Here is a 17069-nt window from a genome sequence, read left to right on the forward strand (position 1 = left end):
GCCTCGGCTCAAGCCAGAGAAGCCAGTTTTAAACCAGAGAAGGAAGGGATTTCCTCCACTTGCTTTTCCCTGCTTCTGGAGTAAAACAATACTTTCAAAGTAAAGACCACCCAATGAAACAGGAAATAACACTTTCAAATCCATTAACAAAAGGATTCGGAAGTCTCAGAAGTTTCGAAAAGTTTTGAACATGTTTTTCTGTGAAAATAGGAATTGACTTTAGAATCGAACCACTACATCCAAAATTAGTTTTGAACTTTTTTTATTTTTATCAACCAAGCCTACAGACTCCTCCATTGTTGCCTTCACCTTCTTCCACAAAGGGATCTTCCTGTATAAGAGAAACCATATAACATGAACTTTTGTAATACGAGGGGTATTTTTTAAGTAAGGTCTGTTTTGTTGTAGACACTAGTAGTTTGTGCGCATACCACAACGAGCGCGTGCGTCGTGTACCGGCATGCCTCGGGAACAACTGTGCTCAGTTTCTGCTCTGTAGCTAACCTGTACGGTTCTGTTCTGTGCTTTAAAAATGTTTAAGACTATCAACTCACCCTCCGCATGTGAGGTTCGCTCAGTGATATGGTTTTTGTCAGCAAGGAACCTGCCTGCTGCAGAAATTCATTGACAGATTTGTGAAGTGTACGGTGATACTGTTATGAGTGAAAGCAAAGTGCGTAAGTGGGCACGACAATTCAAAGATGGCCGTGACAATGTCCATGATGAGGACCGCTCCGGTCGCCCTTCTTTGATTACAGACAATTTGGTGGCTTTTGGTGGTGCCAAGTTTTTATGAAGAGGGTATTTTAAAATTGGTTCAGAGGTATGATAAGGGTTTGAACAAACTTGGCAACTATGTCGAAAAATAGAGTGAAGTATGTACTTTTTGAAAATAAATTTACTTTTTTGAAATAAACTTTCGTTGTGTACTTATGTTCAAACGGACCTTACTTTAAAAATACCCCTCATACATAGGTCTACCTTATAACATTATGATAAGGCCCAAAGAGTTCTATGAAATGTTAAAACCTACTTACACAGATCAAAGTTTCTCCATTCAGTCCAAAACAATGATGCACGTCAAATTACTATAGATATTCAAGAATACAATTTTTTTTATTTGACAGTAGAAGCTGACCCGATCTAAACTTTGTAAGCAGCCAACATTCATAACACAATTATACATGAGATTTTTCACATTTCTGAAAGCTGCTTTAAATTTTACCAAAAGGACTCATAGAAATGGGTGCTTTGAAAATAAGTTTTAGAATGCACATGGTGAAAAACATTAAAATATGAATTCAGACATGTCTGCAATTTCAAATGTATATGTGGTTTTTCAAAAATGTAGATTAATGCAAAAGCAGGATGGAGTGAGCTTAGGAAAGACAACAGACAACACTGATATAATTGGATGGGGGCTGATTCTTTGGGATCAAAAAGTTAGGGGGTTTGGAGTTATGGTGATTAAAGGAAAAGGGTTCCATTATGTTCTGTTCAGCTGTGATGAGCAAACATAAGAAAGCAAATCTATGCATGAAAAGCATTTCATGTGTGAAACAGGAGTTCAGCTGGTATATAAACACAGAATGAACAAAATGTGGGACAGAGCTGAATCTTGTCTTACTTACATTCTACAACATTGAACTTTTCCAAACCCACTTTCAATCATTTCCACGCTGATTTATGAATGTGTTTAAAAAGCCTTAAAATACATATATATTCATATGCCATTGAAAATACACACTTGCAATTTCTCTGAATTCTACAAGCAGCTCTTTATACATAGTTATTCCTAAGGTTTTTAAATACAAATTTGGAGAAGTGCAAAAATCAAAAGTTAATTATTATTTTTATCAGTTTGGGAATTTAACAACAATAAGATTTTATCCCTGTTTCATGTATGTTTATGTTGCAACTATATACAGTTTGTTAAATTTTAAGAGATGACATGAAAACATTTCTTGAAAGCCATGATGGAAGTAGACATTATAGGCAAATAGGTTGGAGTATTGTTAGGATGCAGAGGATGAAGTTTCTGACTATTTGTTCAAAAATTCAACCAGAGAAGGTCTCTTAACAGCAAAACCAATGGCTATTTTACCTACAGACAAATAAACAGCACCTCTGTGAAGATAATAAGGAGTCCCCAGTAGCACAATGGGAAAGGACAGTGCTGGAAAGGACTGCTGACCAAAATGTTGGCGGTTCGAATCCAGGGAGTGCAGTGAGCTCCCATCTGTCAGCTCCAACTTCTTGTGCGGGGACATGCGGGAATCCTTGCACAGGATGGTAAAACATCCGAGCATCCCCTGGGCAACGTCCTTGCAGACGGCCAATTCTCTCACACCAGAAGCAACTTGCAGTTTCTCAAGTTGCTCCTGGCATGAAAAAAAGTGAAGATTAATATAGGGTTGGAGAAAGTGTGGGTAATGGAGAACATAGCCAGTTTAAGTCTCCTTTGTGGAGACAAAAAGCAGAGTGATGATGATGATGATGATAATAATAATAATTTTAAAAAAAATGTGGCCTACAACTCAATATTTGCAGCCTCCCAACTCTGTTGACATCCAGAGTCCATTTTTTTAAGAGCAGCATCAGCCACAGTGCCACGAACAGAGCCATTTTCCTTTTTGCACATTCAATCCCTTATTATTATTATTATTATTATTATTATTATTATTATTTTACTGACAAAAAAACACAGTATGCCATAGCAAATTAGATATATATGCTGGATTTCATATCACAAAATCACAAGTCAAACACTTCTCAAGCGTCTAGAGCTGTGTGATGTATTTTCGAATGATGCTTGCATTTTCAAGTAAGGTGGCCTTTTGCAGTGGACAGATCGTGATTTTGTCAATTTTTATTGTTTCCAAATGCTGGCTGAGGTCTTTTGGCACAGCACCCAGTGTGCTGCTATTATTATTATTATTATTATTATTATTATTATTATTATTATTATTATTAAATAATTTTATTACATACAAAAGACAAATAAATACAGATACTACAATTACAGCATCCTAACAAACCTTTTCCCTCCTTCCCCACACTGGTGAACGCACCACCAAAATCCACCATCACAGGCTTTGTATAAGCATCTCAGTATTGAGAAATGATGGCTTTGGCAGGAAAAGCTTCCTGAAATCAAACTGGATAGGATCTGTTGAAAAAAGAGAAAATATTTTTGAAAATATTTTTGAAAAGTTTTTTGAAAGCAAAAAAGAGTTCTGCAGGATAAATATGATCTTGTAAAGACACTGAGGCCAAATGGTCATCTGTTGGGGGTGCTTTGAATGCGATTTTCCTGCTCCTTGGCAGGTAGTTGGACTGGATGGCCCACAAGGTCTCTTCCAACTCTATGATTTATGATTCTATGCACAAAAGGTAGACTTTTTAAAGGGGGGGGGGCGTATGAAGATATCTGTAATATTTTCATTGTTTTTCCACCATTTTGAGCCCACATGGAAAAGTCTGTGGGAATCCTTGAGATTTGTTTCCATCTTTTTAAAGAGAATGAAAAGACAAACACATCGCACCATTTTCCTCCATCTTTGTTGGTTTTTTTGGGTTTTTTGCATTTTTTTCATAAAACCCCAAAAGTGAAAATGCACAGAAAAATATGCAGAATGTTTCAAAATTAACCTACAGGGATTTTTTAAAAAATCACTCACACATAAGAACAGCCAGTTTCTGTACAGCAGCAACTGCGTGCTAAGAGAGGATGCTGACTTAGTATTTTAGGCATTACAGATTCATACTATTTTAGAGTACTGTGCGGATTTGATATCATATGTTGTGCTACTTTATTCTGCATCTCATATGATAGAGAGGAATATAAATAAAGTTTAGGATTAAAATGGCCTACGATGTTCTCTTCCATACCTACCATTCTAGGGCTGTCCAGGTTTGTTCACTGCTGAGCCAAGATGAGAGGCACCTGGGCACTGTCATAGCGGCTGCTTTGCATGGGGTTGGTCCTCTCGCCTGTGCGGACGTTGAACATGGGCAAAGTGGAGAGGGGCCGGGGCACATCTCTGCTGCCTGCCATTTGCCTCAGTTCCTCTGTGTTATCATGAATTGTGTGATGATGCACCATCTGAATGCTGAAGGGGGGAAAAAAGTTGTTGAGAGATAGAGAAATAAAACATGAATTTCCCTGAGCTTCCTTAAAGGCATCTCATACACAAAAACTGGCATTTGCAAACTTTAAGCAATTTGGCAGATGACCACACTATCTTTCTCATTGAGCTCTAGTTCATGAAATCTTATATGAAAATCAGTGCTCGGAGAACACAAAGATTTCAGATTGATGTGTATTTTAGAGACCATAATACCACTCTTGTGAAAAATGTAAGAGCTTCCACTTTCCTTCTGAGACCAATTCAAGTCTCTTATATTGACCTACAGAGCCATAAATGATGTTGAACTGGAAGAAGACTACCATCTCTAATATAATTGTGCCAAAATGTGAGTTTTCTAAAGAAGCCCAATACTGTGTGCCCCAAGAGCACATGAAGTTAGTTCTCTACCTCTTTCTCATGAAGTAGCAATCCCTTAATAATAGCACTTCTAACCTAAGGAAATCTGGCTGGTCCCATCTCTTATAAGCTTCCAGTAGGTGGCCAAAACAGTGCTGTTCCACATGGCCTTGAATGTCTGAAATTGTTGGGTTGTAGGTTTTTTTAGGTTGTCCCACTCTGATCATTCCACAGATATATAAACCCCTTTTTTCCTGGTTCCAACAGACCTCACTACCTCTGAGAATGCTTGCCATAGATGCAGGTGAAACGTCAGGAGAGAATGCCTCTAGAACATGGCCATATAGCCCGAAAAAATTACAACAACCCAGTGATTCTGGCCATGAAAGCCTTCGACAATACTCTGAAATTGTTGTTTTAACTGTTCCAATATTGGGTTTGAGAAGTTATTCAATGCATTTTATGATTAAATATTTGTATTATTTTAATTGTTTTTATTTGTTTGTCACCTAATGAGTCCTTGTGGACTGGGAAGTGATACAGAAATACTTAAAATAAAACAAAATAATTGCTCCCTACCCAGCCACACTTCATTTCAGTCATTGTGATACATATTATACATGATTGGGGGGGTTTTGTGTAGTAAATGCTCCCATTTATTAGTTGAATGACTTTGAAAATATCTGGAGGAGAGGAAACATCCCAACCAAATCCAGAAAACGGGTGAGCAGGGATAGCAGTAAAACCTTGGAGATAAGTTACCATGACATCACAAAGCATCAAGCTCACATCACAGAACACTCAACTCTGTGCCCACGACAACCAACTAAACTAAAATACACAAAATATCTCTAACAGACATATTTCATTTGCCTTGCAGCAGAGTACCATCAACTTGTGATCTTCCACGCTCCCAGACGTCAATTTTTAAATATTGTTGGGAGAGGTTCAAAAGTGGGAGTAGGCGAGGAACACTCAAGCGAAAGCAGCGGTTCATTCAAGGCTAGAAGTGGGGTGTTGAATGAATAAACAAGTAAAGCTGTGAAGGTGAGAAGATCCTGAGAGCCACAAAATAATCTTCACAAACATTCAGAGCTGTGGATAATACAGACTGACAGGAGATAACCAAGGAGCATCTCCTGTGTTGATTTTCTTATCTGCAAAGGAAGGAAGAGGGGAGAGATACCCCGAACACGTTCCTTTCCAAATAGATACAGGGGCAGATCCAAACTGCCAGAAATAATTTACATCCAGGAGCTAAACTGAAGGCTTTATCCATCTGAACCCCATCATGGAGTCAAACCAATTTGCAGAGGTTCCATTGGTAGGTACATCTGACCCAAACTCAACCGATGAGCCCTCATCTGTAGCATCAGAAGATAATGAACCACCTGATATTTCCCAGAACATCCAATCAGAAGGTTCTTTGGAGGACCCTGCCACGCAGGATCCTCAGCTGGAGGGAGGTAAACAACATTCCAAGTCAAGGAAGGCCACAGATTCTCAACAGCTTAAGCAATCAAAAGCTGTACCCAAGATACCAACCACCAACCCTTCCTTATTGATCTTCACAGCCGTGGCCACCTGTCAGAGAAAGAATGGCCTTTCCATGCAAAATCTGAGGAAAATTGTGACCAACATGGGCTATGACATGAACAATAAGAAACAATATTTCTTGAGGTCCATCAAAACAATGGTGGCCAAAGGACTGCTCTTGCAAGTGAAAGGGAATGGAGCCATGGGCTCCTTCAAGATCAACCCTAACATGGAGAAGAAAAGACAGCAGACAAAGGTGAAAGCAAAAGGTCAGAAAGCAAAGGAGGCGACTAAGAAAAAAAATGTTCCTGCCAAGGCTAGAAATGGCAAGAACAATGCCAAGAAGCAAGGGAAAGTGGATTCCTCCAAGAGAGTGACCAAAAGAAGCAAAATCCCACCTCTTCAAGCAGGTCAAAGCCAGGTCAGAGTGTAAAGGATGTCTAACTTGTCCTCCAGAGTGACTTCTGCATCCTGACACAAATAAAGCAAACCCTGTATTTCAAATTCATCAGTGTCTGTATTTTTTTTTTATGAAAACAAGAATGTGGAATGCCAGGTGTAGTACTAAAAGTTGAGCTAAAAGTATTTATGTTGTGAGTGTGCATAAGAGAGAGTAAAGAGTATGTGGAGATAGTATTTGCACAATAAAGAGGTGAAATGCACTAGAAAAATAAGAATTAAGAAATAAGAATATAAATGCAAGAGATCGTGCAAAATGCACAGCTAAGATCTCAATTTTAGACAGAGGAAGTACAAGACTGAGATCGTGGTGCAGCTGGCTGAGTGTCAGCTGCATTAAGATCACTCTGACCAAAAGGTCATGAGTTCGAAGCCAGCCCGGGCTGGAGTGGGTGTCCAGCCATTGTGTAGCCTGTTGTTAACCTTTGCAACCCGAAAGACAGTTGCATCTGTCAAGTAGGAAAATAAGGTACCACCTTGTGTGGGAGGCTAAATTAACTAATTTATGAGGCCATAAAGAAAACTCCGGGATGTGGAATGTGGAAGAACTTCATTGGTGTCACTGATGGACGATGAAAGCAGCAGCTCCCCTGGCGGCCAGAAAAAAGTTAAATAGCCTCGGTGTATTTGCCTGTTAAATGTTGTTTGTCAAACTGGCATTGAATGTTTGCCATATATGTGTATACTGTAATCCGCCCTGAGTCCCCTGCGGGGTGAGAAGGGCGGAATATAAAAACTGTAAATAAATAAGACAAGCATAAAACCATCTAAAATAAAATGTCAGAAAAGGGAGAGAAAAATGTTTTGCCTAATTGAATTGAAACTAGGAAAAAATACTTATATTTTTAATGACAAGTCTCTATCCATTTACCAAGAAGCCAATAAAATGGTACCATCAGATAACAGAAATACAGGAGTCTTTCTACTATCTTAATTCAGTCTTCTCCATCGTATTTTCTACAGATATTGAACTACGTTTCCCCCAGCCCTAGCTAACGTCATCACAATGAGATGGATTCTTTGAGCTGAAGATCAAAATATCAAAAGGATCTAGGGTGAGGAAGGAGCAGGCTTAAGCCTGATGATTAAAGATTTTATGTCTGAAATCAGATGTTTTATATAATAAGCCTTTCAAACTAGGAACAAAGCCTGTTCCTAGTCCTGGTGACTAGCAATAGTTCCCAATTCTTTATCTATAGCAGGGGTCCTCGAACTTTTTAAGCAGAGGGCCAGGTCACCATCCCTCAAACTGTTGGAGGGCTGGATTATAATTTGAAAAAAAAAAAGATGAATGAATTCCTATGCACACTGCACATATTTGTAGTGCAAAAACACTTTAAAGCAATGCAATAATTAAAATGGACAATTATAACAAATATAAACTTAATAGTATTTCAATGGGAAGTGTGGACCTGCTTTTGGCTGATGAGATAGGATTGTTGATGTTGTGTGCTTTCAAGTCGTTTCAGACTTAGGTTGACCCTGAGCAAGGGCCGGGTAAATGACGTTGGAGGGCCGTATCTGGCCCTTGGGCCTTAGTTTGAGGATCCCTGATCTACTTCTTCCTTTATACAACCCACAAGAATGGTCAGATCCAGACAAGACATCTGAAATTAAAGATATTTCACACAAAGCATTAAAACTAGATTTAGACCAATTTTATTGGGCTGGCTAAGGCAAACCACCTCACTCATATCCTCCTCACAATAGCCTCCCCAGCTTTCTAATCATTCTGAGTCCCTGCTGGGAGACAGGGCAGGATATAAAGTATTATTATTACTATTACTATTATTATTTTACTGACACAAAAGCACAGTATGTAGCAAACAAGGCAAACCAGGTATATATGCTGGATTTTGTATCACAAAAACACAAGTTGAACACTTCCCAAGCATCTAGGACTGTGTGAAGTATTTTCGAATGATGTGCACATATCCAGGTAAGGTGGCATTTTGCAGTTGACAGATCGTGATTTTGTCAATGTTTATCGTTTCCAAATACCGGCTGAGATCTTTTGGCACAGCACCCAGTGTGCCCAAGACCACTGGGACCATCTGTACTGGTGTATGCCAGAGCCTTTGCAGTTCGATTTTGAGGTCTTGATAACACCTGAGTATTTTCTGTTGTTTTTCTTCAATGTGACTGTCACCCAGTATGGCGACATCAATAATCTTTTCCACAATTGTGATGTCTGGTGTATTGTGTTCCAGAACTTTGTCAGTCTGGATTCAAAAGTCTCACAGTATTTTTGTGTGTTCATTTTCCACTACCTTTGCAGGATTATTATTATTATTATTATTATTATTATTATTATTATTACATTGGATGGGAGATCCTACTGAATGAAGTGAGCTATGATATTAAGCAATCCACAACATTTGGACAGATGTGTCTTATGTCAAAAGTAACCTTCCACCACCCAAATGGCAAATGCTGACTCTAGCACAGCTTGGACAGAGTTTTGTTTTAACTATATATCCTCAAGAATCCACCAGCCAGCATTCCTACTGGCCATGGTGCTGAGTGAATTTCAATGGTTGTAGTAAAAATAATAATAATAATAATAATAACTCTTCTAAACTCTGGATGCAACTCATCACTTTCTACATTAGTGGTTCTCAACCTGTAGGTCCCCAGGTGTTTCGGCCTACAACTCCCAGAAATCCCAACTACTTTACCAGCTGTTAGAATTTCTGGGAGTTGAAGGCAAAAACATCTGGGGACCCTCAGGTTAAGAACCAGTGTTCTACAGATATAATTAATTTGGAAACATTTCCATCAGATGTGCATGACATTGACTTTAGTGTTGCCATATCATCAGCATCTGACTTCATAATGCCAATGCGTGTGTCACAATGGATTAGGTGGCATTGAGGCGTCATTGTATTCAATCTATGTCACAGTCATGCATTTTACCCATAAGTCTGTTCCAATCTACATTAATCGGCATTTTTCCAAAATACATATCACAAAATATATTTAATTATTAGAATCTGAAGCATGGATTTAGATGTGTATTTTCTTTTGAAATACTCATTTCAATACACAACTAGGGGCCCTTCCACACAACCCTATATCTCAGAATATCAAGCCAGAAAACCCCACAATATCTGCTTTGAATTGGGTTATCTGAGTCCATACTCAAATAATATGGGATTTTCTTAATATTCTGGAATATAGGGATGTGTGGAAGGGCCCTAGGTCACAACATTGACCAGAGAAGATATTGACCAGACGAGACACAAAAAAATATTTTTGGAATTCCGTTGTTCTGTTACTGCAACATAAACAACTGGAGGAATTTTCATCCAAATTTGATGTGGATATATGCGATGTGGCATTTATATCCAGGCAGTCCACAAGTTACGAACAAAATAGGTTCTGTACATTTGTTCTTAAGTTTAATTTGTTTGTAAGTCAGAATAGGTACTTTTTAAAGTGTAACTCTAGCCAGATAGTTAGTTAGATAGATGGATGGATAAAACAGGGAAGGGTTAACACACCCCTGTTGTGTTTGTTTTGCTATCTGTGCCCCTGTTCAAAAGATTTCACCTTCCTTTCTGTCCCTGCAATACTTGGACTTTGAGAAATTTGGCTTGTTGTGGAAACAAGTTTTGGTGATAAAGGTTCAGTGGAGACACCTTTCCCCCACAATAACTCTTTCAGGAGTGGATTCCCTTCCTAGGGATAGATTTCTCTCACTTCCTGTTGTCTCACTCACAATCTTAACAATGAGTCGTTGGATGTTTATAACTCGGGGACTGCCTGTAGTTCGCTTTTGGACATGCTATGGGCAGTTTTCCTATTTTCATTTAAAGCAAGGTGTGCTTGGTGGCTGACCCTTAAAGACTTGTTCTCTTAAGGGCAATTGAAAACAATGCATGTTATTAGGAATGTTAAAGAGATAGTATTTCTCCAGATCAACTGAAAGTGAACAGTTGTTAAGAATGGATAATGATTCTCCATGGCAATACTGAGTACTATAGCTGGTGAAATGCCTAGTTCCAGATAGTTCAGAGGGCAACTTCTTGATACTAAGTGGAGTGTCTTCAAAGGCTGCCCGATATGAAGCACATTAAAGAATTCTCACCTAAGCCATAAGCATTGATCATCCACTGAGCACTTGAGTGGTGAGATGACTTTATTTACAAAGCCATATCAAAGGTACCTGCAGGTATCCAGAGAAAAAACGGATAAAAATTGATTAAAAGTACAGTGTTGTTTTATTGTAATGTAAACTGGATTGAAAGACAAGGAGATGCCTATCCCTTTTTTATGCTGAGGCAAACCTAACGTGAGATTTTCCTGGCAAAAATTGTTCAGAAAGGTTTGCCATTGCCTTCCTCTGACGTTCAGGGAGGGCCCTTCCACATAGCCCTATACAGTGTTCCCTCACTACTTCGCGGTTCGCTTTTCGCAGACTCGCTGTTTCAAGGGGTTTTTGCATCCCAGTTTATTAATGGTTGCCGTTGTCCAGACCAGCATTCTAATCCCACCTCCTGACAACGATGGAACGTGGAAGGGGGTTTCACCCTCCCCCTCGGGCAAGAGGCAGCCAATCAAGAGAGATTGCAAAGCAAACCAGAGATAGCTAGCGAAAAAAAGATGTGCAGTGCCTTTAAATCTCTCCTCACTTCTGCCTCACCCTCAGAATGCGATATACATATATAGCGTCCCTACTTTGCAGATTTTCACTTTTTGCGGGTGGTCCGCAATAACTGAGGGAACACTGTATCCCAGAATATCAAAGCAGAAAATCCCACAATATCTGCTTTGAACTGAGTTATCTGAGTCCACACTCGGGTAATGTGGGATTTTCTGACTTGATTATTCTGGGATATAAGGCTGCGTGGAAGGGCCCGGAGTTACCCAGTGGCCCACGTCATACCACTAAGCCACACTGGTTCAACTGAAAGTAGATGGCAGGAGAGGAAATGTGTTGAATGTTCCTCCTTCACCCATTCTTCTGAGCCAACAAGGAGCCCATGTGGGTTTTGGATATTTATAGTGCTTTGACTTAACAGATAGGATTGCTATGCCTGAGTGCCTATGGGTTTCCTCTGTAACCATCTCTTGAGATCTTCCAGGGATTTGAACCCCGGTTTCCCAGGGTTCTAATCCAAGACTCAAACCACTATACTATGCTCACTCTGATCTGGCACCTACTCTAGAAGATCTCAAGAGATGGTTACAGAGGTCATTGCATTAGACAAAATACTACTTCAAGGGTCCATCTTCCAAAAGTGGTAGCCAGTTGATTGTTTCAGAAAATAATGTACAACGAACATACTAATGACATGAAGATAATTGTAGCTTTCAAAAAAACCTGTTGGGTCAAAAAGGAGTAAGGGAGAGAGTACTATTGGTACCCAATTCCAAACAAAACCATTCAAATTAGAGGCAGAAAGCCCTCTAGCTGAAGATTAAACAGATGAAACACATAATGAGACACATGCTCTCCTTGCGCTGCATCCCAGTATTTCAAAAGCTGAGACAAGTGCACACTCAGAAACTCTTTAATGTTTCTAATGTGTTCTTAATTGGCACCACTCTCACAGGTCTAAATAACAGGCACAAATATTTGACAGTTGAAATACGGCACTTTATTATTATTTTCCTTACACCCAGCTTCAGCTATGGGAACCTCAGGCCGTCACCATAGGACTGCACATATCAGGTAGGTCTGATTCGCTTAGTTTGGTCTTCTTCCCCTTTGAACTTCTCGGTTGCTTTCCTTTGGGAGTTTTTTTCTTCATAAGACTTGCCATTGCCTTTCTTTTTCTTCTCCTCCTCCCCCTCCTCTTCCTCTTCTTCTTCTTCCTCCTTCTCACTACTTTCAGCATCATCTCACTGATGGCATAGGAACCTGTCAGTCCATGGCCGGTCAATTTCCTCAATAAGCCCCTGGCCACCAGGGCCCTCAAGACCCTTTTGAAGTAGTTCTTTTTCTTCTCAAGGTCATAGCCTGTGGCAACAACACTCTTCTTCAAAGCCTGCAGAGATACCCCACTGCGCTTCTCAGTGGAAGCCACCACCTGGAAAATAAGTTTGGAGATGCCACGTTTGGGCAGAATATATTTCCAGGGGAAATGAGGTTTACATGCCTCTGGACCTTTGGATCTTGATTTGGAGTTGGGTTTTAACTGTAGGCCAGAACAAGATGGCCCAGATTCATCAAAGTCCACATTTTCCTGACGCTTCCCTGGGGCAAAGGAGTAGACTGGATCGGAATTCCCATCTGTTTCAGAATTCACTTCATCTGAGCATTCTGTACCTTCCAAGGAGAATTCCAGTGGAGTTTCACTTACAGTATCCATTACTCTTGAAACCTGACTTGGGTTGCTACTTCATCACCATGTTCCTTGTTTCAACTGCTTGCTTAGCTTATCTCCTTTCCTTCTTTGAAGTCCCCAAATACATTTGAGTTTGAGGCCTTTGAGTGAGATGTTTGTCCTGGGAGATCCAAGTCTGTGTGCCTCAAACAGCAAGGAAGATGTTAGATGAGATTCCTGTGCAAGGCAGTTATGAATAGGTCACCCACCTTTGTTACAAGTTATGATGTGGGTTGAACTAAATGGTTGCCATGAGAACACCTTGGTGAATTGTGGAGTCACAGTCACTCTGTAATCCCTTTGTGAGTGTGTATGCAAATGCTGTGTACATCTGCATAGCCATATCCTTGTGGATAGCCTTGTCCAGAGCATTCAAAATATCTTTTAAATCATCATTCCAAGAACCTTCCAGTTAGAATGCTTAAACAGAAAATGGATTTCCTGAATCACAAAGACACAAAACCACTACAAGCAGTAGTACAGCAATCACAGTAATTATGGTTTTTTACAACTTATATGCTACAATAACGGACATACAGTGTTCCCTTCCCGTTTCACGGTTCGCTTTCCGCAGACTCGCTGTTTTACGGTTCGCTTTCCGCAGACTTGCTGTTTTGCGGTTAGGGTTGAGAATTAATATTTTTAATATATTTTTATACATTTTGTGGTTTTAAAAGCACAAAATGTTTTAAAATATATTTAAAATATTGATTCTCAACCCTAACTGCAAAACAGCAAGTCCGCAGAAAGTGAACCACTGCTTGCAGGAGGCTTCTTCTTTCCAGAAGCCCCCTGAGCAGACGGGAAGTTTCCCGCCATTTGGCTGACCGGCCAACTGGGGGCAGGCCAGGGCCAGCTTCTAAACCTGGATTGGCAGGGCCAGGGCCAGCTTCTAAACCTCACCCCGGCAGCCTTTGGAGGGCTGCCCTGGGCTTTCGCAGGGCTCCTTCACAGTGCCCTTACTTTGCAGATTTTCACTTATTGTGGGAGGTCCTGGAACTGAACCCCTGCGGTAAGTGAGGGAATACTGTATATACAAAGAACATAGAACTATTGTAAACACAGAGTCTTGTCACAATGATTCCCTTCTGGAGGGCTGTGTAAAGATCATTTAAAAAGTCACAAGTTTATAACCATAACTACTTTAGAGAAGACTTCTCCCTGAGGGCGTGAATTCCTTACTCTCTTGTAGTAGAAATGTATAAATTCAAAAATCAATGAAAAGCTAATTCTCAAATGAAACTGTTATATGGAGCTTCTGCTTCCTTGAAGAGGATTCTCACGTCGAGGCTTTCCAATTACCAGAAGACTTAATTGACTATATTAAGTCTTCCTCCGGTGGAGAAATATGAAAATCACAGAATGCAATGGACATCAAGTTCTCCAAAATTAAATATTCCTCAGGTGGAAAAAGTATACAATTACAACAGTGAAGTGGACCTACAAGGAATATACAGAGGTGGCTAGAAAACATTCCAAAATATAAATATTTCCATGTATAATATACGTATGATGCATGAGATATAAAAGAATATAAATACTCACATCCCGTTCTCCTGAAAAGGTGCTCTGCATTTGTTTGATTCCATAGCAAGCACATGGTTAGCAGATAGAAGTCAGTGGTTTTTAACCTGTGGGTCCCCAGATGTTTTGGCCTTCAACAGAAATCCTAACAGTTGGTAAACAGGCTGGGATTTCTGGGAGTTGTAGACCAAAACACCTGGGGACCCACAGGTTAAGAACCACTGAGCTACATTAACTTCTTCATCTGGCCCTTTAAATGCTCTAATTTATATAGTAGCTTCTACCTGCTAACCATGTGACAAGACAAACTGTTTACAACAGTTTTATGTTCTTCGTATATATGTCCATTATTGTAGCATGTAAGTTTAGGTGTCCTGGGCTTGCCAGGGGCTTCTGAGAACTGCAGTATAAAAGAAAACTTTTATAGTTCGGTCACAGAATGAAGTTGACCAATTGGTCATAAGAGTTTGATCAACAGACAGAATCCATACATTCAATAACTTAGATTCATAACATTACATAACAGCAGAGCAGCCTTCTTCAATTTTAGTGTCTTTTCTATGGTTTAGCTTTCAACTCCCATTGGCCTAGCACACACAGCCATATTAAGTCTTAAAACAAAGTATTAGTGGAAGGCATGAGGAAACGGAATGGATTATAATGTCACATTTTCATAAAACCAAGGAATAAAAATGCCAACTTACTCTGAGGTCTTCATATCTCTTTTGTCCCTGCAATTAAAAAACAAAGCATGGGGTTAGATCCATGGGAACAAATTATTTTTCCCCTCAGTAGTACATCCAGAGCTATACATAACTGGCAAAGTTATTTTTAGAACTAGTACTTCTAGAATCCACTAACTAGAATGGCCAATGGTTTCTCCTGGCTACCAGATTATGAGAACTATCATCGCTCCAAAATTATTTGTTCCTATATCTGGACTAAGAACCAGATCAAGTCAGTGACTATTCCACTTACTGCAGCAAATATTTACAAAGTTACAGGTCCATTTCACTAGTAAATCAGTATTCTACATTTGCCTTTGCATTTTTTTTTTCATTTAACCAGTGGCATTTGAAAATAATGCATTTGTAGGTTGATAGATTTGCCTGGAAGGTGGAGAAAAGGAGATGAGGAAAGCAATCCACCCCTGATGTCACAGAAATGGAAGAGACCTATCACACTAACAGCAAGTGTAGCAAAATGGCAGGTGCACTTCCCAAGCAGTGACACTTCCCTACAAACAGGGCAGAAGAGTGCTGACTCCATTGGAGCCAGCATAACACAGGAAGGCACCCATGTTTTGGAGGAAAGCATCCAAGGACACTTTCACCCCAATTGGGGTTGGAGCCACAGGTGAAAGTCACACGACAGCATGGGGCTCCATCCCCAAAGAAGAGTCTAAGCATACTAGGACACTTATTTTAATCAATGTTATAAGGTGGTAAGACAGGCAGTGAAAACATTTCAAGACTAGGAGAGTTCCACACATGACTTTAACCCGAGCACATTTGGGTTTCTTAAACCCGATTGCATCCAGATTAAAGTTCACACACCTCCCCCCCCCCCAATACCCATTATTTCCTGGGGGTGGTGTCCAGAAGCCCTCCCAGAACCTTCCAGGAGAATAGGAAGACACTCACACCCCCTCCCCCAAACCCCTTAAAATGGGGGGAAAGGCAAAATAACTTTCCTGGCTGCCATTAAACTGCTGCCGGAACTCTCCTGGCACGTACAAATGACACGGCGGGGGGGGGGGGGGTAGAAGGAAAATTGCTTCTGCCCCCATCCCACCTTTCTCCTGACGTGTCACTTCTACATGCCAGGAGAGCTCCGGCAGCAGTTTAATGGTGGCCAGGTTAGTTATTTTACTTTTCCTCCTGTTTTTAAGGGGTTTCGGGAGGGGCAGTGAGCCCTCTTGGACATTCTGGGTTAATTCAGCCCAGAAAACATGAGAGGGCTGTGTGGATGGCCCCCTCTGAAGTCCCAGAACTTCCGAGGGGGCAGTCCAGACAGCAGCCATAGTGGGTTCGATCTGGGTTTTTCAGAAAGAACCGAGTCTTTCCAGTATCAAATTACTTTGGGGTAAAGCAGGGTTTTCCTGCTTTGTTCCGAATGCATTCATTTTTATGTGGGACATCCAAATCCTGGAGGGTGTGCATTTTAGGTGCTGTCTGGATGTGCCTGAAAGCTATTGATGGGTTTTATCCATTAATAGCTAGGAATAGAAAAATCATTGGGGGAGGAGAGGCAAACAGGTCATGGTTCACACAAAGGTGAACAAAGGTTCACACATCTATGAACCTTCATGGTGCTTTTTAAAATTAATTCAGATATTTTATGTTCACTGTTTTATGTTCACAGTTTATGTTCATTATAATTTTTGATAGATTATGTTTTATTTAAGTTATAGTCGTTATGTTTAAGATGTCTTTTATGTGGGATTATTCTAAGTTATTATATTTGTACTTGTTGTCATTGAGGCATTGAACATTTGCCTTTTTGTATGTTGGAATCTGCCCTGAGTCACCCAGGGGAGATAGGGAGGAATATAAATAAAGTTTTATTGTTATTATTATATTATTATTATTCTACATGGTGTCACATGAAAGGAACTATCCAAAACACCTGTCTAGCTGCCATGTCAATTTGCCTGCCTCATGTGATAAAGTCCTAAATCTACTAGGAGTTGCACTTGTCTGGAGAGCAACATAAGATACCTTTGTGGATC

The 17069-nt window shown here is 40.1% G+C and overlaps 2 protein-coding genes across 3 annotated transcripts in view; both read right to left on the minus strand.

Moving 5' to 3' along the window:
* Positions 1 to 245: 245 nt before the first annotated feature.
* SGCA (sarcoglycan alpha) overlaps positions 246 to 17069 on the minus strand; it is a 34632-nt gene continuing 17808 nt past the window's right edge. For both annotated transcript variants that reach the window (XM_060780816.2, XM_060780817.2), the window contains exons 8-10: positions 15043 to 15069; positions 3896 to 4112; positions 246 to 3169 (exon numbers count right to left, since the gene is read on the minus strand). In XM_060780816.2, the coding sequence (XP_060636799.2) occupies positions 3920 to 4112; positions 15043 to 15069 (220 nt within the window). In that variant the 3' untranslated portion in view covers positions 246 to 3169; positions 3896 to 3919. The remainder of the gene's footprint in view (positions 3170 to 3895; positions 4113 to 15042; positions 15070 to 17069) is intronic.
* On the minus strand, positions 12013 to 13487 carry LOC132778143 (histone H1t-like). Its single transcript, XM_060780818.2, has one exon. The coding sequence runs from the start codon at positions 12797 to 12799 to the stop codon at positions 12128 to 12130; it is 672 nt and encodes a 223-aa protein (XP_060636801.2). The 5' UTR covers positions 12800 to 13487; the 3' UTR covers positions 12013 to 12127.

Source organism: Anolis sagrei, chromosome 6, assembly GCF_037176765.1.
Source record: "Anolis sagrei isolate rAnoSag1 chromosome 6, rAnoSag1.mat, whole genome shotgun sequence".
In the NCBI taxonomy this organism is placed as follows: domain Eukaryota; kingdom Metazoa; phylum Chordata; class Lepidosauria; order Squamata; family Dactyloidae; genus Anolis; species Anolis sagrei.